Below are 27,524 nucleotides of genomic sequence, written 5' to 3' on the forward strand. Positions count from 1 at the left end.
GCAGCGGCTGTGATGTGCCGCTCTCGGCCGCGGGCGCCGGCTGCAGGGTCGGTCGGTCCGCCGCCCCAGTTCCTCTCCAGCCCCTCGCCGGCCCCCCTCCGGCCCCTCTCCTTTCGCTATGGGTATCCCAGGGCAGTCGCTTTACTTTTCCACTGCTAGAGCCCCCAGAGGCGCGGCATTAAGCCCGGCCACAAGTGTAGCGGTCGCCTGGCTGTGCTCCTGTCGCCGAAGCTCGTGTGGGTTTGGAGCCGGCTGGGGTAAATACCCGCACCGGTGGGGTGGGCTTGGCGCGTGCACGCGCACTGCTCTGGGTCTAGGGTCTGGTGTCTGCGGAAGGATTTGAGTCGCGGGGAGGCGGGCGGGAATTGCTGCTCGCGGGTCACGTACGACCCGGGACGTGGGCATGAGGGCTGTCTCGCCAGCGGGTGACACGGACCTGCCAGCTACCTTTAGGTGCAAGGCAGCTGGGCATGAGGCAGGTGGTCGCCTGGCGTGCGGGCGGGGGAGAGATGGCGGGAAGAGTTTCACGAGGGGTGGGCGGCGGCGAGCGGGAACACCGCTTGGGTGGCTGTATCTACGAGCCGCAGGCGGGTGAACCACGCACGGTCCAATCTCGTTAAGTCCAACGCATCCCTCTTAGAACGATGGGACCACAGCCACGGCGCACCACTGTCCCGCATCCGCCACCCACGTGGCCGTGCTGCGGGAGAAAGCTGACCAAGTTGGACTCTGGGCAACGTGTGGGGCCCCCCAAAGGCGTGACAGGTCAGCTCCATGGGTCTACACACTTGGAAATGCCAACACTGAACTTTGGCTCAAACTTTGTCCAACTATCCCCGTGAGCGATGGCTCAACCCTCAGAGCATCCAACTGAATGGGCCAACTGGGTCGCGACCGTCCACTCACTCCCCTCCGACCCCAGTGCCGGGTCAGCCATTGGGCTGGGGTCACGCCAATCAAGGTTGCCTGGCGAATGAGCAGGGGGCGTCCGACCGGAAACCGGATATGAATGGGAGGTCCAATAGGGGGCGCCGCGTTGGAACGCCCTAAGAGGTTGTGCTGCTGGGGTGGTTGGAAGCGGTTGGTGGGCGGGCGTATGGCGGCCAGGCCTGGGACGCCTCGAGGCCGGCTGGCGCCGTGGGGTCACTCTTCCTGATGCCACAAGTCACAAAGGCTGGAAGGGAAGGTTGGGGGCTGACAGGGGTCAACCCTAGGTCTCGCAGGTGGCGGTGGGCAAACCCTCCCGTCCGGGGGAACCGCTGCTGAGACCAGGCGAGGAGGAGGAAAATGTCCAGGGCCTGGAGGTAGAGGGCCAGGACCCTGAGGAGGGAGAGGGCTCACTGCCCCGATGCAGAGGAGCAGTCCCAGACGGAAAAGGAGTTGAGGCCCCAGGGATGCTGCGCCCTGCCGAAGTAGAAGGTCAGTAGACATTGGGGTTTGGAGCCCCAAAGGGACGGGTTGCCCTCGTTCCGGGCCGTGCTTCCCCAAAACACTGTTCATCAAGGAATGGGTACAGGGTCTCTTTGTTTGACATCCTCAGGGGCGTCTGGGACCCCCTTTGTTCAGCACTCTTTGGTGTCTTTGGTTCTTTGCCTGGGGAGCCCATACACTGAGGGGATAAAGGCCGGGTAGATACCAACACTCCATCCTAAAGGATAAGCAACATAAAAATGAGAGGAAGGACCTCTACTGGTGGTGGTGGGGCCGGGGGGGGGGGGACTCGAAAGTGTTGGTGGGGAAAATGGCGTTTCAAATGGGCCTCCGTGGATGGCTAGGGCCCTTGGCTGCCAATGGGGGGGGGGGGGAAGGGGCGGGTGGAATGATAGGTGTGGGCCCACCAGGAGCAAAAGGGGGAAGCTGGGTAAAGAGGACAGGCCACAGCGCAGAGTCTTGGAGGCGCAGTGGGAGTAAAGAGGGACGAATGAGGTAAGATCTCTCTGAGGATACCAGGAAGTTTCAGGGCAAGCACTCTTGAGGCTGTTCTGGTAGGAAATGGAGATGATGAATGTTAATTGTGCTGCAAGGGAGGCTTTGCGCTTAGTTTTAGTAAAGATGGAGGGAGTGTGGAGGATGGTCCCACCGGAGCGAACAAAGGACGCCGTAGCTGGCCTTGACCTTTAAGGTGGGGAGACCCACGTGCAGTGAAGGAAGCAGGAAGGCTGAATGAGGGGACTCAAGAGGGATCCCAAAGGGCCCTCGAGCATCTCCTGTGCTCCCAAGGCACAAAAGGTGGAGAAGCCAAAGTGTGGCGCCTGGACGGTGGGACACAGGTGACACAGGGAAGTGGGGAGGATCTCGGGGAGAGGTGGCATGGTGGCGGAGCCAATTTGGGTTTGGACTTGGCAGAGGTGAAGGAAGGATGGGAGTCGCAGTGGAGTTTTTCACGGCCTGTTAATTAAGAGCGTGGGCCTGAAGTTTCGAAGGAAGCGCGAGACCTCAAGTTCAAAGTGACAACCATCCTTATAGGATATGGAATCAGTGGGTCAGATACCACCCTCAAGGGGAGGAATAGATCTGGTGACAGAATCTGGAGCACTTAGCGCACTAGAGGAGAAGAAAAGCTGCCTCAGGAGAGAGCAGTGGGCTAGGAAGGACTGGCGGGGGTACACGGGAGGGGAGGATCTAAGAAGCGCCACGTACCTAATCAGGATTGTGGTTTCTTAGGCTCTGTGCTGTAGACATCGGGGCCAGATCATTCTCTGCTGTGGACTGTCCTGGGCACTGTAGGGTGTTAGCAGCATCCCTGGCCTCTACCCACTAGATGCCAGTAGCAGCCCCTTAGTTGTAGCAACCAAAAATCTGTTAGATTTTGCCAAATGTCCTCTGGGAGGCAAAATATCGCCCCCGGATGAAACCACTGCTGTAGGCTGAGAAAGGACCCTCAGATTGGAGTAGGAATCATTGTCATTGAAAGGTAAATTAGGACCAGGGAGAAAACATTACGTTGTTTAACTGCGATGCTCCCTATTGTCTACTCTTACTATTTTTTTTTCTTCCGTAGGGACTGGCCACCAGAATCTGAAACCTCAAATCACTCACGTGAGGGGGTTCAAAGCTGAAAGCATCACAGATCAGCAGTGGGACTTGAGACGCCTCAGAAGTGCGTCCAGATGTTTGAGGAGCTGGCCAACGTGAACGGCAGCTGGCGGGCCTGGCCACGGGGACCTGAGGACCCCGCTATGGTAAGAGCTGGGGGCGATTAGCTGGTGGGTTGACTGGGGGCGGGTGGGGGGAGGTGCTGTCTGGTGAGCATACTCTAGACTGGTGAGCTTTCTGGCTCAAGACAGAAATGGGGCCTGGCCCTGGATGCAGATTGGCCAGTGACAGGTGGTAGTGGGTAGCCTAGGCCAGATTGCCAATTCTGGATGGATTTCTAGCAGAGAAAGGAGTCTGTATCTGGTAGGAATAAGCAGGAACAAGGAAGGAAGGTCAGTGAATGAGTTCACACCGATGATGAAGAGGAAGGCAAGATAGGCTAGTCACAGGGTGCCCGAGAGAAGGGGGTGCTGGGGTCAAGGGCAAAACTGTGTGCCAGGGTCTGGGCCCTGTCCCCACAGGGAGCGAGCGGGAGCAAAGGCGTGCAGTGAGACGGGTGTATCCATCAGAGAAGGAAAGGGCGGGCTGTCAAGTCCAGGTGAAGGTCTGTGGGAAACCGCGTATCCTTAAAAAGATCCTTAAAACTGCTACTTAGAAAGAATATAGATTGTCTACACTCCACGAGTCAAGAGAGGAAACACTGCTTATGTTTCAGTTAACCCGCATTTCTGAGGAAAGTCTGCCCGTTCACCAGAAGGCCCAGGTCCCTCAGGTAGGCTCGGCTCTTTGTAAGCGAGTAACCCCCAGCGGAAAGCAGGTATTTCTTCACTCTTGGCTCTCTGAACAGCACCGTCGCCATCTGTAGGGACATGGCCCCCTGCCTCGGTGACCCCGTGTGGCGCCCTGGGCTTCCCAAACTCCCATCTTCCTGCTATATTGACACCTGCACCAGCACACGTCACACTCCGCAAATGGCCGTTAGTACACTTACATTGGGGGATTCTTACTCGTTGTCAAAAGCACAAGGCGCATCCAGAGTTTAAGTAGCTGCCTGTCAGCGTTCTCATTTCATCCCCGTATCCAAGAAAGAGAAAGCAAAGCAGGCAGACAAGGAGGTGGTCGAGAGGGAAAGGAGCAGAAACCAGGCAAAATGATCTTTTTTTTTTTTGGCAGTGGTATTTCCTCCTAGCCTAGCGTTTGGGGTGGGGGCCGTCTGCAGAAGAGCACTCTGCAGACCACTCCCGTCACTGCTGTCTGTCCGTGGATTTCTTTGGAACGCAGAAAAGGAGAATCCTTTCACCAGCTGGGAGGAAAAAGCCAAAGCCAAAAGGAGAGAGAACCCGGGCAAGAGGATTCCGGCAACTGTTCTGTGTTTCCACCTCCCGGTGACCAGTGTTTTCTGAGTGCGAGAAGACTTTGAAGCCTGTTCGGTTAATCACCGTTCAGTTAAGACCTGCCGTGCTCATCTCTCTCCGTTCTAGCATCTCCTCTGCCAGCCTCGGCCGGTGGAGGCAGCAGCCTCCTGTCTGCAGAAGGGTCTGCGTGACCAGGCTGTTTCAGGCAAACGCCAGCCGGAGAGAAAACGCCTCAGATGGAGGTCAGGGGCAGGTGCACGGCTGAGATTACAGATGGGCCGAACCAGACTTAGGGAGACACTTGATCCGCTCAGATTAACAAACCCCGTGCTGCAGCCCCAGGGGCGGAGGGTCTCCTCCCGGGAATTCAGACCCCTTCATTCAGCTCGCTAGCTAAACTCAGCAGCCCTCGACCTGGAAGGGTTACCCATTTCTGCTGCGGCCAGGCACATGGCCGTCCTCTGACGGCCTGTGCTAGCGCGGTGGGCCCGCACATTCTCGACAGTCGCTTGGACTGGGCCGTGGATTCCTTCTCCAGGCTAGCTGATGATGCAGCAGAGAATGTGGAGGGGAGAAAAGATGAACAGTGCCCCGGGAAGGGGACTAAGAAAGGGGTAAAAGTGGGGACTAGAAGGGCAAGAGGGAATCCCAGAAGATAAATCTGGCTTTAGCGGGAGCTCTGTTTAAAATTCCGGGAAATCATGGCGGGACTTCCAGGCACTCTGGGAGCATCTGGGCACCGTAACCGCATTTAAGGGGAGTGGTGGGTCTCATGTTAGCACAGAGCCTCAATTTCCCAGGGTGCGTTCTCCTCTTGAACTCTAATGGAGACAGCAACATAAGCCAGAGTATTCAGCAACCGGCTCTCGCCTGGGGGAGGAGAAACTTGTCTTCAGCTGGCCGCCGTCCTTGGCCAGTGTGAGAGTCGGGGCCTCTCCCTGAACTGAGATCCAAGATTTAGGACTTGAGCTATAAAACGACATTTCCTAGGTTGTAAATCTTTCCTTTTGGTTGAAGCCACCGAGGCACGTTTACAAAAACTCCCCTGTACCTATGGAATTGAGACCGTAGAGACCCTCCAGGGAGAGGTGACCTTAAGGGTACCTAAGCTGCGAGCCCCAGGGTGGCCCTCCACCGCTATGCCTGGCTATTAAAAATGCTGTTCCTGATGCTGCCTCTGCTGCCACCAGATTTTTGAAGACGGCCACGGAGTTGCCCCTGAATCTCTTCATCCCTGAATCTCCCCTTATTTGTGCGTGCTAGTCTTTATAGCTCTAACACGGACGGGCTTTGTGATTCCTGTCTCCAAATCTTCTCTTCTGTTCCTTCCCTACTGTTCGCGTCTCCCACTACCTTCCAGTTTTTTCCGTGATCCCCCAACACCTTCCTTTCCCTTTGTTGTTCGCAAACCTTCCCGCACGTTAACAGGCACCACTACCTTCTGTGCACGCTGACCCCCCCCCCCCAGTTACTTTGCAGCGTGCCTACCCTAAAATAAGCTCATAGAATAAAAATAGGCCGTGTCCACATGCAAAGCCAGGAAAGCGGCCCCCCCAATTCTACCTTGCAGTGGGGAGTCTGCTGGCAGGCGGGGCCTGTGGCGCCAGCTCCTCTTGGATCTTGGATGCCCTGCCTTTACTGGCTGAGCGTTGTCAACAGGTGACAGGGGCCCTGCACTGCAGACTCTTGGCCTTGGGAGAACTAAGTCACTAGGCTGTTTACTCTGGCTTCTCTGCTATGTGAATCGACTGGGCACCAGCACCAGGATAGGTACCAGGGGTTCGGGGGGGGGGGGGGGGTGTGAGATTTTTTAAAAAGGGAAAACCAAACATTAGTAAGATTTATCTTATATGTAGCCTTGTAATGTGCAGCCAAAAAAAAAAAAAAAAAAAACCAAAACTGGGATGTTCAACCATTACTTTTTTTTTTTTTCTTTTCTTTTTAACTCCATTTGCTCCGCTAGCCCGTGCATTTGCCATGGAGGAAAATTGGTTTAGGGGGAAGTGCAAAAAAAAAAAAAAAAAAAAACCTTAGCCATTACAAGGTCCTGCAGTATAGAAACAGATATACAGTACATTTCTATAACTATGGTATTAAAATTTCATGGGAGAGAAGCAATTAAGGAAAAAAAAAAGTCTGAAAAAGCTCTCGGGAGGGAAGGATAATAAAAACAAACACAGGAGCTAAGGAAATGGGTTTATCCTAACTAGCTGCAGCCTCGGAGCTGCGTTGGCAGGTCTGGCCTAATCAGGACACTTACGAGTGACTGAATAATACATTCAAGCACTCGTGGTCACTTGACACGACTCATTGCTGTCAGACCGCTCTCTCCCAGAGCAGGTAGCATCATCTCCAGGCTGCAGTAACGCTGGCTTCAGGCCCCCTGCTCCCACTCGGAAAAGCTTGTTTTCACAGACGAAGATCGGGGAGAGCAGGCGAGGGGACCAAGCAGGCACAAGACAAACACTTAAAGATCTGCTCCGAAGGATGGCCATTTTTCCTCCTCAGGCCAGTGACAACCCAGCGGGGATTCTGTATTCCCTAACTTGCCTGTTGAACCAGTTTTTTGCCACCCATTCAAAAACAGATCAGATAAAATCAAAATGAGAACAACGCAAAACAGATTCCTTCACAACTGGTGCTTTTTATTTGGTCACCCTTGAACAACTTTTTTTTTTTTTTTTTTTTTGGTTCCGTTAGCGTTAAAGTCACCGACGGAGTGAGACTGGGCAAGCCTGGGCTTTATCGGCCTGCACGCATTTGGAGCTGAAGGGGATACTGTGAACATCTCATTCAGTTCCTTCCATTGTCCGTGTGAGGAAACTGAGGCAGTGAGGTGCTGGGGCTGGCCCAGGCCTAGAGGTCCTTGGGGCTTACAGGTCCTGCTGTCCACTCGTGGGGCAGCAAGATCAAGGAAATGGTCATGAATGTCAAAACCCCGAAGGGAGGGCGAGGTGTCCCATCCCTCATTCTGGAACAGGGGGATTAAAGATATAATGTGAGAGCCTGATCCCTCTTGCTGGGCAATTTCTAAGAGCAGGGCAGCACTTGAGCCGGCGTCTCACCTCTGGAAGCTTAATTTGATTTTAGTAATTTGTTTTTTGTTGTTGTTGTTACAGATACATGCTTTCCCCTACACCATGGTTTCTGCTCAGTTTCCTCTCAATAGCTTCCGTCTGCAGGAAGAGCGGCGATAACACAGGTAAATTAAGTAAACTCCATTCAGATTATTAAAAAAAAAAAAAAAAAAAAAAAGACCTCATTCTTACCCACATGGAAGTTTCAGCTTCCTCATGAAATCTTCCATCCCAGCTGCTAGAAGTGAGGGCTAAAGAGTGAAATGGCTGTAAGCAGTTCCAGGGGGCGAAAACCAGCTTCGAGTGCATTAAAGAAACATCCTCTTAAAACAATTCCAAACTTTACACTTCCCGGTTCTTGAATTCTGATAAACATAAATGAAAAGTTTTGTTTGCCAAACTTTCGAGGTCAACCTGGGCCAGATGGCTGGACAGCACACAGCATGTGAACACTGCTCTAATTTTCCAACTCAGAAAGTTGAGTTTTAAGAGGACCTCTGTCCAAGAAAAAGCAAATTTCTATTAAGTAAATGATTCACGGAGCAAAGGAAAATCCTAATGCCAGAGCAGACCATCACATTTAAGTAGCTTTATTCTCTCCCCCCCCACCCCCACCCGAGAAATAACTACGACTGACTAGTAATTCACTTACGGGGTCAACTAGCAGGGGTTTTGTTTTGAGCGAATTTCCTCACCAGACACACCCCACCTAAACTGAAAGAGCCAAGTGAGCCCATTCAAATGCTAACCCCAGTTCTACTGGGTGAGACAAAGGGCCAATTTGGAGCCTAGTGAGTCGGGAATGCTTGGGAGAACTTGCCAGAAATGCCTCTGGGGAAAAGAAAAAGGTAGTGGAGCCCCAGTGTCTCAGGTAGTTAGAGGGTTTGAAGTGTCTGTAGGGCAAAATCTCTTCCTTGGGGGGGGGGGGGGGGGGGGGTCCAGGGCACTTCCTCGGGGGCGGGGCGGGGGGGGGGGTAATCTGGCATATTTCTCAGCTGTTCTGGATCATCTCTGATGGCTGTTCCACCCTGACACAGGGCTGGAGGGGTGGAGGGTGGGGGAAGGGAGCTGAGTGGGGGAGGGGCGTGTGGGTGGGTCACCGGGTTTCACAACCGGAGGCACTTTAGGAAAGAGGGCAGACTATCTGTGTTCCTAGACGGGGACTTCCACCCCCCAATAATGAGCTTGATGTGTATTGCTGACAGTCAGGAAAGCAAGTGTCTCAACATCCAGGCTTTTGTTCAAAAACAGACCAAGACCGAGGTGAACATTGTGGGCTTGGGCACTGAGGACTTCCTAAAAACCTCGTGTATTCTCCCTGCGACACGGCAACATGCTAATTCCTCCAATGAAAAACCTAGCTCTGCAGGCCAAGCAGACCCCCCCCCCCCCCCCCACTACCCGGTCTGGGAAGACAGCTCCCGCACGGAAAAGCACACCAAAAACCAGCCAAGCAAACCCTGGCTTCTTGTGCAGATTCACCAAAGACGTGGCACTTGGTGAACGCAGGCTGCTAAGACGTTACCACAGGAAAAAAATAACACGTAATGCCACAGAAGGAGCCATATGCCCACTGGTGACCTGAAGTAGAAATTTCAACTTCGGAGAGCTCCATCTCACTTAGGCAATTTCACACTGGTAAGCCAAAGGCAGCGCGCGCCTGGCCCTGCTGCGCCACCTCGGCAGCCTCCGGACTCCTGACCCCTCCCCGCGGCCCAGGGAAGCCCCCTGCTACCAAACCGCCCTCCGCGTCCATACTAGTGAAGACACACAGGCACCCAGCAGCCATTTGCGCCGCAGCCAGCATAACTAAGTTCTGGCGCGCCGGGACTCCTTTCCCCGAGAGGAGACCTGGAAGGAGGACCAAGAAAAGTGTGTTCCTTCCGGCCGCATCCTTCCCCTAGGAGTTTAAGAACCCGACTGATCCTTTCCTTTCGAGCCTAAACACGGCTCACTCCCCCGTCCCCCCAAATCCTTCTCCGCAGACTAGCCCAAACCCGCGCAAAGCGAGACGCACGCGCGCACCAAGAAAACATCAATTTCCATACCGGGTGAGGTTTTGTAAAATACATTTCATTTGTCAGTCTTTTCCTCCAGGATTGGCAAGTAAGACACACTTTACGCACCGAAGACGCGTTACCGGATTGCAGCCGTTTTTGTGCTCGGACACCAGGGCGGTTTCACCTCCAGGTTATGGATTCCAAACTTAGCTCCACCCGAGCCGAAAATGGCCGGTGCGCCGCCTCCCCTCCCCGAGGCTGCCGAAGCCGCCGCCGGCCCCTGCCCCCTCTTGACCGATCCCCCAAGGACTTGCGTCGGATCGGATCCAACACCTTTCCCCGGCGCGGTAGTGCCGTGCTCTTTGGGGACGCATTGTAGGGTACCCCGCTGAAAGACGCGATCCCCTCTCCAGCCCCGTTCTTGTGCCGCTTTACCTTTCCGCTCGGCACCGCCTCGCGGGCCTCTTAGCCCCTCTCTTCTATCCCCAGGTCCGTGCGCAAACAGCCCCAGACCTCTCCAGCCAGGCTGCACCCGGCCCCGCCGCCAGATCAGCTGCGCCAAAAGGTTAGCGATGCCCCGACGTGACCAAGCCCGCGCCACTAACCCTGGTAGCCGGTAGGGGCACCCCCTAAGACTCCCGTACCTTCTCTGCCAGCCCTCCAAGTACGGTTCCCCTCGTGGGGAACCGCGGGCGGTCCCGAGGAGGTCGGCTCTGGAGCGCGCGGGCAGGTGCGCACGCTCTTTGCAGCGGACTCCCGCCCCGTGAGCGCCCGGAGAGGGGTGGTGGCGGCCAGGACTAGCGCACTGGCGCCGAGGTCCCGCGGCTCCAAATTGGCAGCGCTGGGACCTGGGCTCCAGGCTCGGAGTGTCTTAAAGCGCCGGGCGCGACTTTTCCCGGCGCCGGCAGTCTCCGGAGTTCTCGCCCAGTCCCGGTGTGATTACTTTTCGCACATTGCAACAGTGTCGCTACAGCGCGGCCGCTCTCGCACGGTGAAAGTTGGCGCGCGCACCTCCGAACCACGTTTCGGGCGCCTGCCAAGGCCAACCGGTTTGAGGCCAGTGTTTAAGAGGGGGGAAAAGAGCGCATGAAACAAGTGACTTACCCGTGCCTTTTCGGTGTGCAGCTGGAAACCTGGGGCGCGCCGGGGATTCTGGGCGCGCGTCCTGGACACCAGCTCGGAGACCTCAGGCTGTCTCCAGCCCGGCGCCAGGAGCGCACCGTCGTGCAACAAGCCTTTGGCCACCTGGGCGCCCCCGGCGCCGTCCCGGCGCCCAGGGGAGCCTTTCCCAGCCTGCCGGCGGCACCCCCACCCACCTCCCGGGCTGGCTAGCTGAGCCTGCTGTCTTCCCGCCTTCCTCCTAACCTGCCTCTCCTTCTTCCTCCTCTCCTCCCGCGGGCTCCCACACCGACCCCAGGCTTCCCCAGTTTAGCGGTGGGCAACTAACCTGAGTCAAAGAAAACAAGGAGAATCTGGACGGCGTCCTCCATTAGTGACGCCGGATGGGGATGGGTCCCCTCTTGGAAGGGGACTCCGGGGATGGGTCGCGGCGGGTGGGCTTCTTCGGCTTGCAGCGGCGCTGCTGCTGCTTCTTCTCCTCCTCCTTTGGCTCCTCGGACTCCTCGGGGTCCCTCGGATCCTTGTCCTCGGGCTCGCGCTCGGGCTCCTCCCCCTGCCTGGGGTTCTGGGGCTCCTGAGTGCTGGGCTGCGCACGACTCGGGGAGGCGTCGGGGCTCCGCAATCTCAGAGCGTGCAGACGCTCGGTGAGAGATTGGCCGAAGGTGGTGTGCTTGGGCACCACGGGGCCGCGCTCGTCCTCGGGCTCGGTCTCGGGCTCAGTGGCGGGGGCGGTCTCAGGCTCGGTCTCGAAGTCGGTCTCGGATTCGATTTCAGACTCGGTCTCGGTCTCGCTCTCGGATTCGTAGTCAAACTCTTCCTCGTACTCTAGGCACTCGGGGAGGGACAGCTCGAGGTCTGCCTCCTCGTGCTCGTGGTCAGATTCGGGGGGCTCGGGGAACACCTGGGCGCCGGAGCGGTGGTGGGCGTTAAGGAAGCTCCGGCGCTGCTGGGCGGCCGCGCGCTGCTGGGCGCGGGCGTTGGAGGTGGCAAGGGCGCGGAGGAGCGCGATGGAGCAGGAGAGCCAGAGGAGCGCGGTGGCTGCCCGGCGGCCGATAGGCGGGCACAGATCGTTGTAGTTGTGGCGAGCTCGGCGCCACTGCTGAGCCCGGGACCTACGATCCATTCTCTTAGGCGCACACCGAGAAGCCCACCCGCCCTCTGGCTCTGCAGAGAGCGGCTCCGATGCGCATCGGCTGCTGGAGCCGAAAAAGGTGCACCCCACGAGGTGAGAAGCTGGGTCCGGAGGTCCCAGCCCCACCTCGGTGTGAGGGGGGAAAAGGGAAGCACCTACCTTCCTGACCACTCAACTTTCTAAAGCTCCGCGCCTCCGCTCGCCTCTCTGAGCAAGAAGAAGGGATGGGAAAAGGGGGAAGAGAGTCTGTCTCCTCCCAGGCTCCTCTCTCTAAGTCTCAGACTCTGCGGTCTAAGACCCGGGAGAGGTGCCTCCGCTGGTCCTCTCGCCTGGGAGAGGAATGAGGAGACTGAGGCGGGGAGGGACGCGGCGGAGAGGTTCTGCAAAGTTGCGCGCCCGGACTTCAGCCGGGCATGTGCAGTAAGGAGGCGGGGGCGCCTCCCCGCGAGCTGCGCTGTGGCGCCGAGCCCGTGGCGCAGACCCTAGTGGGCCGGCAGGTGGCAGGAGGGAACCTTGTTTGGAAGGATTGGGGCGAAGCGAGGGGCGGGGGCCCTGGCGGGTGCCAAGGAGCAAAACGAGTGAGCGAGCTAGCCACAGGTTAGGGTGGGTATGGGTTCTCCGAGGGGTCCATACCCCTCCTCGGCCGCAGCATCCTCGGTAAAATAAAGCTGAAAACCAGACCGCTAAGTTGCAGATACTCGGCGGAATGAAATGAGGGTCTATGCGTGGGTATTAATGATCCAGCCACAGGCGATTTCCAAGGGCTTAATAGTTTGAGGATGGTAACCTCAGGCAGTCATTAATCAGGAAACCACCTTTGGCGGATCTGTTACAGAGACTGTAATTAAGAGCGTTTGGGAAAAATACTCGCCCCCCCCCCCCCCCAGTCTCAACTGGTTAATTACCTCATGGACAAACAAGCATCTTTCCAAGGAAGGGCCCCCACAGGCGGGGTGATGGGTTGCAAGTCCACAAACCCATCAGTGGACCGCCATGAGCTCTGGCTGAGATCGGGCGCTGGAAGACAGACTTTAATTAGCTGGAACCACTAGTTAAGAGAAGTCGTTCCGAGCTGATATTCAGCAGGTCTAGTCAGTTCTCTGCCCCTGTGGGGCGCTGCAGGCTGGTCAGCTATCAAGCAGATCTCATGGGGTACCCCTTAAAGCTCTTTCGTTTCATACAGAGATAGGTTTTCAACAAAGCTAATTCATTCGGCGAATATTTATTGACTGCCTAGCATGCGCCAGGCTCTGCTCCAGGTGCTGGAGTTAAAAAAAAAAAAAAGAAAGAAAGAAAAACGAAAACTTACATTAATTAAGGAAAGGCTAGTTAGGACTAATCTGCTGGTAATCAGAACGTTAAACGACTCAGAATCCCTCCTTGCGCACCAATGCTTGATCCAGCTCGGGTTCTGCAGGAGAAAACTATTGGGTAATCAGAGTCTTGGGGCTGGGTGGTGGCTACCCACCCCAGACCCTATTGAACCCCGAAGGCTAAAAGGTTGGAGGAAATGAATACATCTCTTTCTCAGCCCTGCAAAATCAAATGCGTCCTCCTGAAGGGGGATCCTTGGAGTTATTATATCTTTGCTCAGGAAAGGATGGTCCTCCGGAAGCTTTTGAGTTCCCTCTGTGATCCGACCGCCTCTTCTGGGTTGTGCACGATGGCTTCCCTGGTGAGGTGTGGACCACAGTGGTGTAATTCAGAGCCAAATCTCTTCCTAGAGGCCCTGGATGTGTCAACAAAGTTGCTCTGCGTGGGACAGGTGGGGTTTTGCTGGTTTGTTTTGTTTTTGTCTTTGACTCAATATGGGGGAGCTTTGGAGAAGCATGACCTCTCGTTAATTCTGGTTTCCCTTTCGAGCCTGTCTACCAGGCTTTCCCTCCTGGTGCTCCCTCCTTGGTGTCTAAAGAGTCCTGCCTCTCTCTACAGCGGTTAGGCGGCCTGGTGGAACTCATCCTCATATCGCCAGCACCATGCCCGCATACAGCTGTCAAATCCAGAGTATAGACCTTAGCAAGATTCCAGCCACCGCTGGTGCCATGTTGAGGTTTTTTTGTTTGTTTCTGCATCTTGGCTGGGGACATTCTAGAATGTTCCTGACCTGGCTTCTTGGCTGTGTCTCTCTTGCATCTTGTGTTCTTCGAGTTAGCTTGTGGCATTCAAGTACTGATTGGTCTAATCAAGTGGCATTGATTTGGCAAACCCCATACAAGGACACGTGTCTGTAGTCTAGCTGTGCCCCACTCTCACACTCTGCAGAGAAACTGAAAGCGTTTTACTGTCACAAGTGCCTGGCTGCCACCATCATGTGGAAATTAGTGTGGGACGCCGGACGGGCTGTTTGGAGCCGCCCAGCTCAAATCCTTCTCGCTCGGCCCCCGGTGAGGAGGGACGGCTCTAAAGGTTTTACTCACGTTGACCCACCTGCTTTATTCGTTTCAATTAGCGCAGCCTCCCTGACGGCGTAAGGAACATAAAGACATCGTTCAAGTGGTTTTTCAAGGCACGCTGGGAAAAAAAAAAAAAATCAGGAATATGTGGGGGCCGGTGAATGCCCTTTCAATGGAGACGAATGCCAGCTGTCAGCAACGAGGTGGATTATGATTCTTTAGGGTTCATAAGAAAGTACTCCGTTTTTCAGAAGGAGTGCTCTATGCCTGTAATGGAGATGGCAGCCGCGAGCTGATCCACTAATACAGATACACGGAGATTGCCTGCGTTATTAACAAATGTGCGTTACATAATACGTATTTTTGGACTAGATTCTGCATTAGTAATGCACTTTCTTTGCAAGATGCATTTTAATCAGCAAATGAACATTTAACAAAACACTGCATTTTAGAGCCCCAGTCCTGTACGGTTACAAATACTTTTCGGTACGCATTCCGCACGGGCTCCTGGAGCAGCAGGACCGCACTGAAATACTGTTCCATCTCGCACTTAGGGCCGAGGTCGAGCAAATGGATCTGGGCAGAAAATGCTGTTTAAAATGCATTACGTGCATGACTTTAAAAAGTGCTTGCTGCAGAGTGAATTTCAAAAAGGAGCAAGCCAGTGATGAACGACCTCGTGTTGTTAGCAGGCTAAGGAGCGAGGGGCTCTGTCTGTCTGCCGGTAAATAAAGTGTGGTCATATGTCACCTTCGCGCTCTGCCGGAGGGAGGCTCCTCAACCTGTCGGACAGGAAAGCGTGGTTCCCGGGCCATCAGAGCATCATACAATAAGGTTCTGATTGGGATGAATTGCGGAGAACATTGTCTTCAGCCCCTTAAAGGATTGTCCTGTGGAACGGGCACTGAGATGTATTTTATGTGGCTCCAGAGGGCAAAATTATAAGCTATGGGTAGTAGTTACAACAGGCAGATTTCAGCTCAACCCCAGGAAGAATATTCTAACAATTAGGGCCCTGAAATGGAACGGCTGTCAGGAAGCAGTTGGCTCTTTGTCAGAAGCGGTGTTAAATCAAAGGACAGATGAGCACATATTGGAGATGTTTTCCATGGGACTCATGAGCCGGGCAGAGTTGGAACTTGATGCGTGCCAAAGTTCTTTTCAACTCGGATTCTGATTCCATGAGAGGCATTTGGAGACCTTGGGAGAGGGGCTGGGGGCTCTACTGATGGACATGCCCTTCCGAGTCTGCTTCTATTTTAGAAGCATTTGAAAGTGCGTGCGGCTCAGTGACAGGAAGGAATGTTCGGGTGGCAGTTTCGGGACATGAGCAAACAGGTGTATGCGATGGAAGCGGCTGTCCGCTGTGCACAGCTTTCATAGCCGGGTCCGGGCTCTGAGGTGCTTGGCTCCACAACTCACTTGTCGGAGCAAAGAAATGAGTGAAGTCTATTAACTGTACTCCTCCTCTGCCTCCCAGAGCCGTCCCGGAAATTAGGAATGAAATTGACTCTTCAGCCATGAGGAGTTGAGTCACTTCCGTGAGCGGGATGCTGTCGCAGGCACCGTGGGGGGCGGGGGGGGGGGGGGAGACAGTAGTAATCGAGGATGAGCCGCGGTCTCACCACCCCCCCCCGACACGCGTGCAGCGCGAGGTGCCCCCAAATTCTAAAAAGGGGGCTGCCAACAGGTGCCGAAATAACAAATCCTACACGAGGTACATAAGCTGCTGAGGGAAGAGGCTGAGGAAGTGTTTATGCGAGCAGAGGGGGGAGTTCATCTGGTGGGTTTCTGAAAGAGGTGGGTTTTTTTTTCCCCCCTCGTCTGACTTTGGAGATTTTCTTGTTTTTTAAGAAGCCGTGAGAGGCTTGCTCTCAGTCCATCTGTTCTGTGTGCCTACCGTGCACGAGCTGTCGCTCTGGGGGAGACCGAGATGGAGTACAGGGGTTCTCAAAAGGCTTGACAGGCTATTGTCATGGGTCCCCTAGACACCAACACAGCTTCCGAGATGAGACATGAGGTAAAAGATTGGTTCTGTTCTGCCAGGGGAGCGGGTATAGTCACGCTTGAATGTATTGTGTGGTGTTTTTTGTTTTTTGTTTTTTTTTTTTTTTGGACAACCGTTGGAAAGGACTGCTTGTCAAGATGGAGAGCTTTACAAACTTTCTTTTGGGTAGAAATGAATTCAGGGAGTTTAAAGTATCCCCCACCCCTGCCCCGTGGCAGTGAGCTGCAGAGGCTCAGGCCCGCTGAGAATCTGGTGCTGCCCCTCCCACCTGGCCCCCAAAGAGGTCTGGGTACAGTACAGAAGCATTTGGCTCATGTCTCTGGGGCGCTGTTTTGCTGTTATTCAGACTGCAGTGGTATCGATGGGCTCTCACCAGTAGAAACCGTGACAGCCCCAAGCTCCTGATTTTGTGATTTGGGGGGAATGCCATCTGGAGCTTCAAGCAAATGATAGGGGGAAAATAACCTTCTTTTTGACCCGTCGGGCTTGTGTCCGGGCCATCGGTGGGGTTATGGCACCCTATGTATGTCCTTTGTTTTTACAGGGAGCCAGGATCAGAAGTGAACCCTGTTCCCGTGTACAGAGCCGTTAGGAGGTGTCTTCCCAGAGTGGCCTTGCCGTCCCTTGGGTTTGTGCTCTACCAAGGTTCTCTCGCCGATCCAACACCCACCCACCAGCCTCCCTGCCCACCCTCCTCCGCCACAGGAGCGATTTCTAGGCTCCTGATCCAACGGGAAGGGTCTGGAAGCTCCCTCATGGAGACAGAGCATAAGCTTGGGCCTGCAGGTTCTTGTTGGTCATGGTGCCTGCCTTGCCCTGCTTTGGCCCTAGCTCTCCGCTTCCATATGGTCCCTGGTTCGCACTCTGGACTCTGGCCATTTGCCTGGCCTTCGTCCTGTCGAAATCGGGTCGGGTTCTGCCCATCTGCCCACCCCCAACTGACACTGTAGCTCGTCTGGTTCTTTCCCACGGCCGGCTGACACCTCAGTGTCCCAAGTCGCCCGCAGTCCGGGTGGTTCTAGTCTCAGACGTGCCCCCTGCCCTGCACACCAGGCTCGTCCTGTGGCTGGTGGGCTGCTGCTTGCAGAGGACTGGGCCACCCGGAACGTCCTCCGGTGCGTTTTACCTTGCGTCCCGCTCTCCTGGCCACCCCACCTCTTCCTCCAGCCAGCAGCACTGACACGGAGCCTCAACGTTGTTTTTCTCCCATCCGCCGAGACTCTGACTCACCCCTTCAGACTTGGTGGGGGAGTGAGCAAGCGAGCAGCGAGCCCAGAGGGGAGAAACTCTTAGTTGGTGTCGTGGTTCAGGCTCACGCTCATAGAAGCCCTTTCCGCTCGAGCTCTTCAAAATATGATTAGACCAATTTTACACATCTAGTCACTGAGGCTCTGGCAGATTGGGACTGTTTCTATACGTGCGAAGTGAAGTGGGGAATTGAGGCAATTATCTTCAGGCAAATGGCTCTGGGCTCTGTAATCAGGCCGTCCTGGTAACGGGGGGAATCAGCCTCATTCACTGTAGCGCTGCTTTGAGTTCAAGAGGATTCGAGGCATTGTTTGTTGTTTGAGCCGGGCTTTGTTTCTCCAAAAGGCTGTCGGTCGGTCGGTCGGTCTGGTGAAGCTGCATCCGGCCCGGCACAGGTGTCCGGGTGTGTGGCTCCCTTTGGTTTTGCGGGGCGCCGTGGCCCAGGCGGACGTGGGGGAGAGTGATGCGGCGCTGCATGCGATCAACAGCGCCCACCTCCGCTTCCGGTGGGGGCGGCCCTGGGTTCGCCTTGTCTTTTCTCCCCGGCCCTTCCCTCCTCCCGAGACACGCGGCCCCGGCGATCTCCAGGCCCGTCCCCGTGCGGGGACCGTACAGATTCCAGCGGGGCCCACGGTTGGGACACCACGCCGCACGTGCTAAAGGCAATGTCCTAAAACTCGGGAGAATAACACAGCAGAAGGGAGCAAAATCAGAAACAAAAACTCCTCGCCCGGCCGTGGCTTCTCCCCCTTCCACTCATGGTTTTGGCTGCAAAGCATTGTCCGTTGGGAGTTCTTCCCTTTGCTGGTCTAGACGCGGCCTCACGGCCAGCCGTCTCTTCCCTCACAGAACGAGAGACAGAAGACTCGTGTTTTTCCAACGCGCAGGGGTCTCTTTCGCTTTGAGGCCAGTGCAGCCTTCAATCCCAATTGCCCTTGAGAACAGTCCTTGTCATTAGGAAGCTAACCAGCAGGTAACCCGGGCCGCGTGGGGCCTGCTGGGTGACACGGGGCGCAGGGCCCTGGCCAGGGAGCCCGGCCGGAAGAGCCGTGTCCGTCCGCCTCTCGCATCTCCCTCACCCACACTCGCGCTTAGAGTCCGACAAGAGGATGTCATTAATAAACACGCCAGCAAGGAGACAGTGGGGCTTGAGATGGCCGTGGGAAAACACAGAGGAAGCAGAAAGGTGTTTTGTTTTTCTTTTTTCCGATTGTCGGAAACCTTCATCTTTGCCGCTTTGAAATTTCCTGATGTTGCTCAATTAGTTAAACCTAAAACTTCCTGTCCACACTTGAGATAAGAGGGTTTTGAAAAACATCCAGCCAGACTATCGTGGCATAATGTGGCTTGTGTATTTTTTTTTTTTTTAAAGCTGATAGCTAGTTTATTCCTGCTCCGTTTGTTAGATCGTAACATCTTTCCCCAGTGTTTTGCTGTGATTGGTTTACAGCCTTAATGATCATCGTTTTATACTGTATTTTAAGATCTGCTGGGGCAAATGCCTTCTTACGGCATACTATCTCAGAACCCTCTGATCGTTTTGGCCATTTATTTTCCTCTAGAATTTAAGAACCATTTTTATCAAGTTCTGTAATGACCTTGGTGATATTTTGACTGGAATTGCATTCAGTCTATAAATTAAGTTGGGGAAGACTGTCATCTTTTCTGCATTTAGCCTTAGGCCCCAGTATGACCTCACTCTTCATTTACTTGAGTTTCTGTCTCTCTCATTAAGGATTTGTGTTTTCTTGACATGATTCTGGTATATCACATGTAGAGTCTGAGATGTGAAAATATATCCTGTATCTCCCAAGCATTTGCTACTTGTGTTGCCATTGTGAAAGGGCTCTCTTTTTTTATTATATTTTCTGGCTGTTTATTATGTGTTTATAGGGACAGTATTGATTTGGGGGCGTTTTTCTCAGATTCGGCGACTTTTAGAATTGGTTGGTTTATGAGGCAGCCAGCAGCCTGCTCAAGCAAACCCTCAGCGAAGGGTGCAGAGGATTTTGTCGAAGGGATTCCTGCGTGAGGGAGAGAGGTGAAGTCAGTGATCCTTCCTTCCTTCCTTCCTACCTTCCTTCCTTCCTTCCTTCCAAGATTTTAAGGAACCTCTACGCCCAAAGTGGGGCTTGAACTCCCACCCCAAGATCAAGAATCCCACGCTTCCTGACTGAGCCAGCCAGGCCCCCCCCCCCCCCAGACTGTTCTTGATAATGGAATCTACATAAGCTTCCTTCCTCTTAGTATTTCACTGTCCTCTCTTCTTGAATCACAATAGATAGTAATTTGAGTTTTTTGTTTTAAGATTTTTGAGATTTTTTTAGGTTTTTTTCCAAAATTTTGTTTTCATTTCATTTTTTTAAACGATTTTACTTAACATTAAAAAAAATAAGTTGGCAACCCCAGCTTATTTGGGGTTGGAAGCTCACATTTCTTTGAAATTTTAGCATTGTCTGAAATCTCTAAATCAGGAACTTCCAGCCCATGTCCTCTTGGACTGTATAGTTTGTAATATTTGGTCATTCTGGGCTTTTTTTTTTTTAAAGGTCTTTTAAAACGTGTATTATTTTTGAGAGAGAGAGGGAGGGAGGGAGGGAGGGGCAGGCTCCCGAAGCAGGCTCCAGGCTCTGAGCTGTCAGCACAGAGCCCGATGCGGGGGCTCGAAGCCAGGAACCGCGAGATCATGACCTGAGCCAAAGTCAGGCGCTCAACCGACTGAGCCACCCAGGTGCCCCTGGGCTTCTGTTTTTATTTAAAAATAAATTGGGTGTATTCTTCTGGTTAGTCGTGTCATTTCGTCAGGTTGGTGTTTTAGGTCTTCTCACCCTCCCTAGTGCCTCTCCGTGCTCTCTGACGGCAGAGTAGAGTCCTTACTCCTTTACTAAAGAGGGGACGGGATGGGGACATCCTCATGGTGTTTCTGTTTTTAAAGGGGTTTTCTCTCAATGTCCTTTCTTTGACAGTATTTAGGTGACTTTTAAGAGGAAACAAGGTGGCATCTCCTGAGAGGGCCCCAACAGAGAGGCGGAGAGGGGTAAGAGGTGAGAAACCAGACTGGGGACCAGATGGCCCTGGGTGTGCGTCTTGTACCCCTTTGCTTCATAGCTGACCAGTGGCATTAACCTGTCTGGCTTTCTGTCTCCTCAGTTGCAAAAATGGCCTTTTAAAGGTCCCCAAACCCCTGCCTTCCAGGGTTACAGAGAGGATCAATGAGGAAAGAGAGAGTGCCTAGCAGTGGTCTGTAAAGAGCAAACTCCGAACCAGTAGTTTGACTAGTAGTTTGACTGGTGGCAGCTGTCACTGACGGTGGTGGCCGGGATGATGGTGGTGGTGAAGGTGGTGGCAAAGGCCGGTAGGCAGGAGAGCGATGGTAAAGATGGGAAGGAGCCCAGTGAGAAAGCACCTGCTGGAAAGTTGGAGAGGCCAATGACATCGGGTTTTGTCCGTATACGTTTCCAGTTCCCCTGTGGTGGCTTCTGTACCTGGTTTGAGGTCCAGAAAGGCACCGAGGACCCGCTACGGACGCGCCGGGCACCAGGAATATGCTGGCGAGCTGGATCAGACTCGTTCTGTCCACTTGGTGCATTCAGTGGGGGATCTGGAAATAATGAATCATCATATTAAGGAGAGTGTTGTTGCAGCCCAAGCTAAGGGCACTGGAAAAGAAACGTGTTTTCTTTTTTCAGAGTGTACGGGAGAGGAAGCTGTCCTAGATTTGGGCATGTCAGGGAATACTTCCCTGAGAAAATGATACGTGCACACTTGAGCCGTGAACTGAAGGATGAGCATGTGGTGGCGGGGGGGGGGTGGGGGGTGGTGCAGTTCCAGGGCAGGAATAGCGTGTCCGCGGGCCCTCTGCTGGGAGGGACCGGACGCGTGAGGGGAACCTGCAGAAGGTCAGCGTGAACATGGGGTACAGAGTGAAGTGAGTCTGGGGGCTGGACGGGGGCCGCCATGTCGGGCCTCTGGCCCGCCAGGACGACGTGTAGTCTTGTGTGTTGAACGCCCTTAGGATGGTGGGAAACCCTTGTCCTGATGGCTGGGAGGCGCCACAGTCAAGCCGTCTGTTTCAAAAAACTCTCTGGCCATGGGCTCGGGGGCTGGAATTTGAAGGAAGCTAGAGATGATGGGAGTAGTTGGGTCTACGATGGTTCTGTAAATGCATAAAACCAGTGGTAGTGAGAGTGGCCTTGAGAGTCACTTGGGAAGTTGACTAGCAAGGCTTGGCAGCCGCATGGATTCAGGGAGTCCGCTGTGTGAGGAAGGATGCCTGGCCAGAACCAGAGGGAAGCCCGTGCCTTTCGCTGAAGGGGCAGGGGTGGGGAGTGGGGTGAGTTCTGTCCCTGCCTCGTTGAGTTAGAAGTGCGCCGCACGACCTGTGAGGAGGAATCCACCAGGCAGAAGGATGGGGCGGGTCTAGAGCCCAGGGGAGGCGCTGGAGTGGGAGCGGGGGAGTCTCGTGGGAAGGGCAGTACAGGAGAGGCCCCCAAGTTGAGTTTCCAGCCAGAGTCGTTGTGGATAGAAGCTGTCCGGTGCTGCGAGGGACTGGAGATCGAGTCGTAGCCCCTTGGTCGTTGAGATGAGGAAACGGAGGCTCGGAGAAGGCGGCCCTGCTGGTTTGTGGCAGAAGCCCTCCTAGACTGGATTCTTCACCGTCCTGCTTCGGTCCCCGTGCGGCACACCGAGTGGAGTATCTTCACGTAGACACAGAACGTGAACCGAGGGCTCGGATGTCCACCCCCTTGATAGCAGATCTATTTTTTGTTAGCATCCAAACGGACAGCTCACAGCTTCGCCTTCTCCTCTTGATCACTTTAGAGCTGACATTCTGCCGGCTCCTTATTAAAGAAAGAGCAAAGCAAGAGCTGGCTGGGAGTGGTTTCAAAGCTCGAAATAGAACTATACCATGCCCTTAATTCTCAAGCCTGGCAAGGCCCACACGGCAGCCGGGAAGGACTCGGGCAAGGTTAAAGCTAAGATCATTTGGCGACACTCTTTTCCTGCTGGTTATTCAAAAATCCGGCCAAGTCCCAGAGCACCGGTTATTACTTAAAGCTGGTCCCCAGAATATGGGGATTACGTACAAGAAAGGCAAATCCGTCGTTCTCAGGACCCTTTTTCAAGATGCCTCCTCTGTGAGACCGGTGAGGTGTCAGCAGCTTCTCCTGGCTGTTACTTTAAAAAAAAAAAAAAATGCAGTGTTTAATTACACGTGGAGCGTGTGGGTTCGGTTTATCATAAATAAGTTGATAATACAGACTGGGGCTAGGCCAACGTCGGCTTTAATGGCCTGCCCCCACCAGCCATGGTCTCCATACTCCACCTCTCAAATTCCCCCGAGGCTACCAGCTTCACGTAGAAAACTGCCTTGTTGCAAAAAACACAAGTCACGTTTCTGTCACTTGGCAGAGTCAGCTTGGAGGCCCTTGGTTGGTTCACCCAGGATCTCCCTTGTTCTTTCCAGTCGTCACCCTGTCATCTCTGGTCCCGGTAGGAGACCGTTGACGGTCACTTCCCAATTGATGTCCACTTTGGCTTATTTCCACTCGGTCCCCCTGTCCTGGCACGTTCTTCTGCGCACACGTTTACAGGGGTTTCTCTAGGGTCAGTCTTAAGCGGTAGGACTGGTAGGCCACAGGTACACACGGAGCTTTGACTCAGTTTTCCCTTTAGTACAAGACTGCCAGTCTGTCCCCACCAGCGGTGTGTGTCTGTCCTCACACCACCCAGTTGCTCTGGCAAGAGAGCAGTGACACCAGGTCTGTGGCCAGACCCCCTCCAATTTGGAGCCAGATCCTGGAGCTGTTGTCCTGAGGGCCATGACCTTGGCGGTTGAACTTCAGTGAGATAGATTTCCCAGACCTGCCACCAGGGGAGGTGGGGGGAGACCTCACTGAGGGAAACGAGGCGAGAGGCGGCTGAACAGGCTCTGCGCCCAGTTTCTTCGAGTTCTTACGAAGGGGACGGGGTTCTCTGAGACACAGCATCGACACACCGCTCTTGCCGGTGCCCCCTCGGGAACTCTGAGCAGTGCTCTGATCACGTGATCATTTTGGACCTGCTTGGTAGGCGTCCTCCCCCGATCCCTGATCTAGACAGTGTAGGTTGGGAGTGACCACGATTGAAAGAATGCCCTCCAGCCAGCCCTTGAGATCGAGGACCCTGTCCCCCGCCCTCCTTCCTGCCCGGCTCATTGCCGGCATAGACGAGGTAGTCACAGCGCATAACCAGAGTTCCCTTATGATTTCTCATCCAACACGGACATTTTTGAGTGTGAAAAGCCGTGGTAACTGGAGGGGGGTGCTGGGGTGACAGGGGTTAACCAGGGCTTTCCTGCAAACCGAGTTGTAGGGGCGTCCTAGCTTTTCTTAATAGTGATATTAGTATTGTTATTAATATGATAACACTGTTACATATATACATAAAATTAATGACATTAACATTGATATTACTTTTAGCATGTTCAAAAGAGTAACTTCCTATCTCCAGCTAGTTTTAAAATAGGCTTCTCTCCGAAGAGAGAAAGGTCTGCCGTGGGAGCCCCTGTTAGTTAAACTGGTTGAACTCTCTGCATGAACAGGGAAATTTGCCCAACTGTGTTTCTGAAGTCACGGTGGAAACACAAGGAAAAGAGCAAACTGGGGAGAAAGAAAACAGGAACTTTCTCTGAGACCTTTCCTGGGGGTTTCTGACCGGAGAGCCGAGGTAAGTGGCCACATGTTGTTGGGGGCTTGGTTCGGCATCAGCGGCCAGGACTCTGGGCCCCTCCTCCCCGCTCCCCTCCCCCCCCCCGCCAACCCACGCACTCCATGTGGAGGGCCCAGTGTACCCTCTCTAGCAGGGCCGTTGGAAGTGCCCAACACGTGGCTTGCCTGGAACAGAGAAGGTGGGAGGTGGCCTGGAGTGTGGAGGGAACGGCCATTTTTAGGCAGAGAATGTAGGCAAAAACTTTCTGAGTTCAAAAGTACTATAGAAATTAGAAAAAAATCTATAGTCCTTTAGAAGTATTGAGATTCTTGCTCAAACTTCGGTTGTTTCCGTACTAGCTGGATGATTTTTGCCTTATTCCCGTTCTATAGCTACGCTTCACGGTGTTCTTTAAATCAACTTGCTGTATTTATGTAAATGAATTTAGTTTTAAAGGAAAATTATTCCAATATCACTTGGCTCCTGGCTAAGAAGTTTTTAAATGCACAAGGAGATAAACGCATAGCTCTTAAAATGGACAGCATTGGCTCTTGGCCCCTTGGAATCCCCTCGGCCCCGCCTTCGTCCGGGGCGGCCCTGTCTTCCCCTCAGCACGCGGTGAGGGGCTGAGCCCGTTCATCCACCGGGGAGAATCCCCGACTGGACCCTAGCGAAGACAGCGTGACAGGTGGACTTCCCGTCTTGTGTGCCGTATTCTTGCCAACAGACATTTACCATCGAGGGGGACGGAGGAGATTTCGACCCTGGTACCTAGGAAGGCAACTCCTGGCTGAGGAGGTGGTGGGAAGGAAGAATTCTGCTTCCAACCCGCTGAAGCCTGTTGAGCTCCGACAGGACTGAATTACTTGGGGCATATTTTCTTTCCATGACATTTGCCTTCTAATAATAAATCGACAGATGTAGTTGTCTCGATCTGCCTTTACCATGACATTTGCCGTCACCTCACGTGTTTTTGTTTGCAGACGCAGCCAAGAAACAGGCTTCTCGGTGAGGCTTTAACCCATGCCCTTGGCCTCCGCAGAGCTCTGTCCCAAACAACGGGAGCGCGAGCCCAGGCACCTTCCACTTCCTGCCGACGTGCCTCGCAGGGGCCCACCCACTCCCCCGCTTTGTGCTGAGGCCTTTTCTCTCACAAGGGGCTTTTCCGGGGATTTGGGGCGGAGGGGGGGAGGAAGGCCGTCCAGTAGATGCGGTTCCCGGCTGTGTCTTGCTTGGGTTGGCTCATTGTGTGTTTGTAAGTCCTAAATTTAAAAAGTATGTGTTGAGACGGTCTCCATGGGTCAATGGAATGGGACAGTTGAAATGAATCCAGGGCATGCGAGGAGGGGACCCGTTGTGTCCCGGCCGAGGACGTGGTTTTCGGGCCAGGCTGTGACCGGCCGGCACACCGGGGCTCCGCTCCCCCCCCCCCCACCCTTTCTTTCATACCAAGTGAGAAGTGTTCCTGGCACGTGCTAGGTTCTCAGCAGTTTGTTGGGGTTTTTTCCACACATGTGTTGTGAATATGTGTTGGGTATTTTTGAACGTCGAATTCAAATTTCGTTGCGTTTTGGTTGACTCCTTTCTCATGTGCGTACTTTTAAACTTGTCAGCCTGTCGTTACGGAGGTTTCCAAGCGTGCGCAGGTGGAGGTGAGACCCCGGGGCCCCGCACGGCTGCGGTAGCCTGTCAGCGACTGCTGCCTCCTTCACCCCTCCGTCGTCTTTGGGTGTCTTTTTAAGGCCTGGCCCGGAAATCCTACCGTTGCACCAGCTCTTTCTGGACTCTTCTGGGGTCTGGAAGCCAGTGTCTTCCCCGCAAGGAGAGCAAGTCAGGTAGCTGAGCCTGCTCCCTGGCCCCCCCCCCCAACCCCTGAGGCACTCCATCCCTGCACGGATCTAGGGCACCCTCGCGAGGGGAGGAGACGCCAACCCCTGGAGCCCCAGGAACCTCCTGGAGCCACCGCCCCTCTCCTGGGTCCCCCGGTAGAGGCCCCCACATTGATCGCTGGACACTTTCCCGATTCCCAAAGTAGCGCAGACCCATTTTTGGTGACCAGGCAAATCCCGGCTCTGCTCTTTCTAAAAGAATGCACATTTGGAACATACAGAGCCCAAATCAGTGTGATGTCAGTTGTCACTGTCCGTGTGGAAAGATTTTGCCACGGCCAGCTGCCGGGCCTCTTCGCGCTGTATTAATAGCAGGGCCGTGGGGCCCGATGGGGTCGGAAGCCAGGGAGAGGGGAGGGACAGCTGTGGCGGACATCACACCATGCTCCAGGCATGTGCTCCCGTGTCACGGGCACACAGATGGCCCACACCTTGCCCTGCCGCTCAAAGCCCCCCCAGGCCTGTGCCTGTCTTCTCCTTGTAGGGTCAGGAATGGGCTCCGGCGGACGGTGCACTTGACAGAGGAGCCAAATTAAGATGGGCACGATTGGAACAGAGGGTTCGGGTGGCCCCATGTTCTGGGTCAACTTACGCTTTTACTGGAAGCACAGGCATGTGCCGGCCGAACGAGTCGGTGGTATTTAAACAGCTGGGGGTATTGGGTTCTATATGCCAAGGCCGGACAGATATTTTTAAATGTCACAGGCCAAATGGAACCTCCGCTGGCACCGGCCAGAGGGGCAGGGGGATTTGGAGGACACCGCACCACCGTGGCTGGATATGGCCCGGAGAGCGGGGGGAGGATTAGTGCCTGGGAAGAAGCCCAGCGCGTGAGGTTCAGCGACGAAAGAGCGGGAGGGTCATTTGAGTAAGCGGTAGGCGCCTGACGGGTGGGGTCAGGGGCAGGTGGACATGTGTGGAAACGCCAAGGACTCATCCGGAGCTGGGAGGTCAGCAGGGTGGAGCCCCCGAGCTCACGGGGGAACGGGCCGGGGAATCAACCCTGTGGTCAAGGTTCCTGGCTTTGGTGTCCTACAGAACTGAGCGCTGACCTCAGCACCCCAGTGCCCGCCCCACTCCCTTGGGGCAACTCATTGATCTGCCCGGGTGGTTCCCCCCACCCCCCCGAGTCGGAGGGAAGGGACCAGGGCTCCTGGAGGATTAAGCTGGACGAGTTAGCTACCTGACGTTCAGGAGCAAGCCCCTAAATGGTGGCCGCTGTTGTTACTAGCGAACGCGAATCTGTGGAAAACCGCCATCGTGGAATGGCTTGGAAACCGCCCTCCAGGCCCATCCCACCCGGAGACATGTTGTGTTTCAACCGCACAGAGTATTGTCTTTGACGTCGGAGTTCTGGTAGCCGCCAACGTTTGGATACCGGGAGATGCTACCAAAACTTTTGGAGAGTTGACTTCTCCCGGCCTGTGGGAGCCTCGGGTCGGCCAGGACTCGTCCGCCGGCAGCCGTAACCGAGGGGCGGCTGCCCCCTGTCGGCGAGCTGCAGACCACGCCGGGCGCCACCTGGTCCCATCACTCACCTCTGAGCAGGGCCTGGCCTCTGTAGGCATTTGCACTTG

General features: G+C 54.5%; 1 protein-coding gene and 1 long non-coding RNA gene across 5 annotated transcripts in view; one reads left to right on the plus strand and one right to left on the minus strand.

Moving 5' to 3' along the window:
* Positions 1–1,093: 1,093 nt before the first annotated feature.
* The window catches only part of LOC125161531 (uncharacterized), a 31,291-nt gene continuing 4,860 nt past the window's right edge, over positions 1,094–27,524 (plus strand). For 2 of the 4 annotated variants that reach the window (XR_007150657.1, XR_007150656.1), the window contains exons 1-5: positions 1,094–1,419; positions 3,002–3,182; positions 7,511–7,593; positions 8,945–9,106; positions 9,553–10,033. This is a non-coding gene — a long non-coding RNA (uncharacterized LOC125161531). Of the gene's footprint in view, positions 1,420–3,001; positions 3,183–3,751; positions 3,809–7,510; positions 7,594–8,944; positions 9,107–9,552; positions 10,034–23,951; positions 24,056–27,524 lie in introns of those variants that run through there. The other 2 variants (XR_007150659.1, XR_007150658.1) reach the window with 2 other exon arrangements.
* LOC125161530 (neuroendocrine secretory protein 55) lies at positions 10,958–11,710 on the minus strand. The gene has a single exon (XM_047851197.1). The coding sequence runs from the start codon at positions 11,708–11,710 to the stop codon at positions 10,958–10,960; it is 753 nt and encodes a 250-aa protein (XP_047707153.1).

This window comes from Prionailurus viverrinus, chromosome A3, assembly GCF_022837055.1.
Source record: "Prionailurus viverrinus isolate Anna chromosome A3, UM_Priviv_1.0, whole genome shotgun sequence".
Classification (NCBI taxonomy): domain Eukaryota; kingdom Metazoa; phylum Chordata; class Mammalia; order Carnivora; family Felidae; genus Prionailurus; species Prionailurus viverrinus.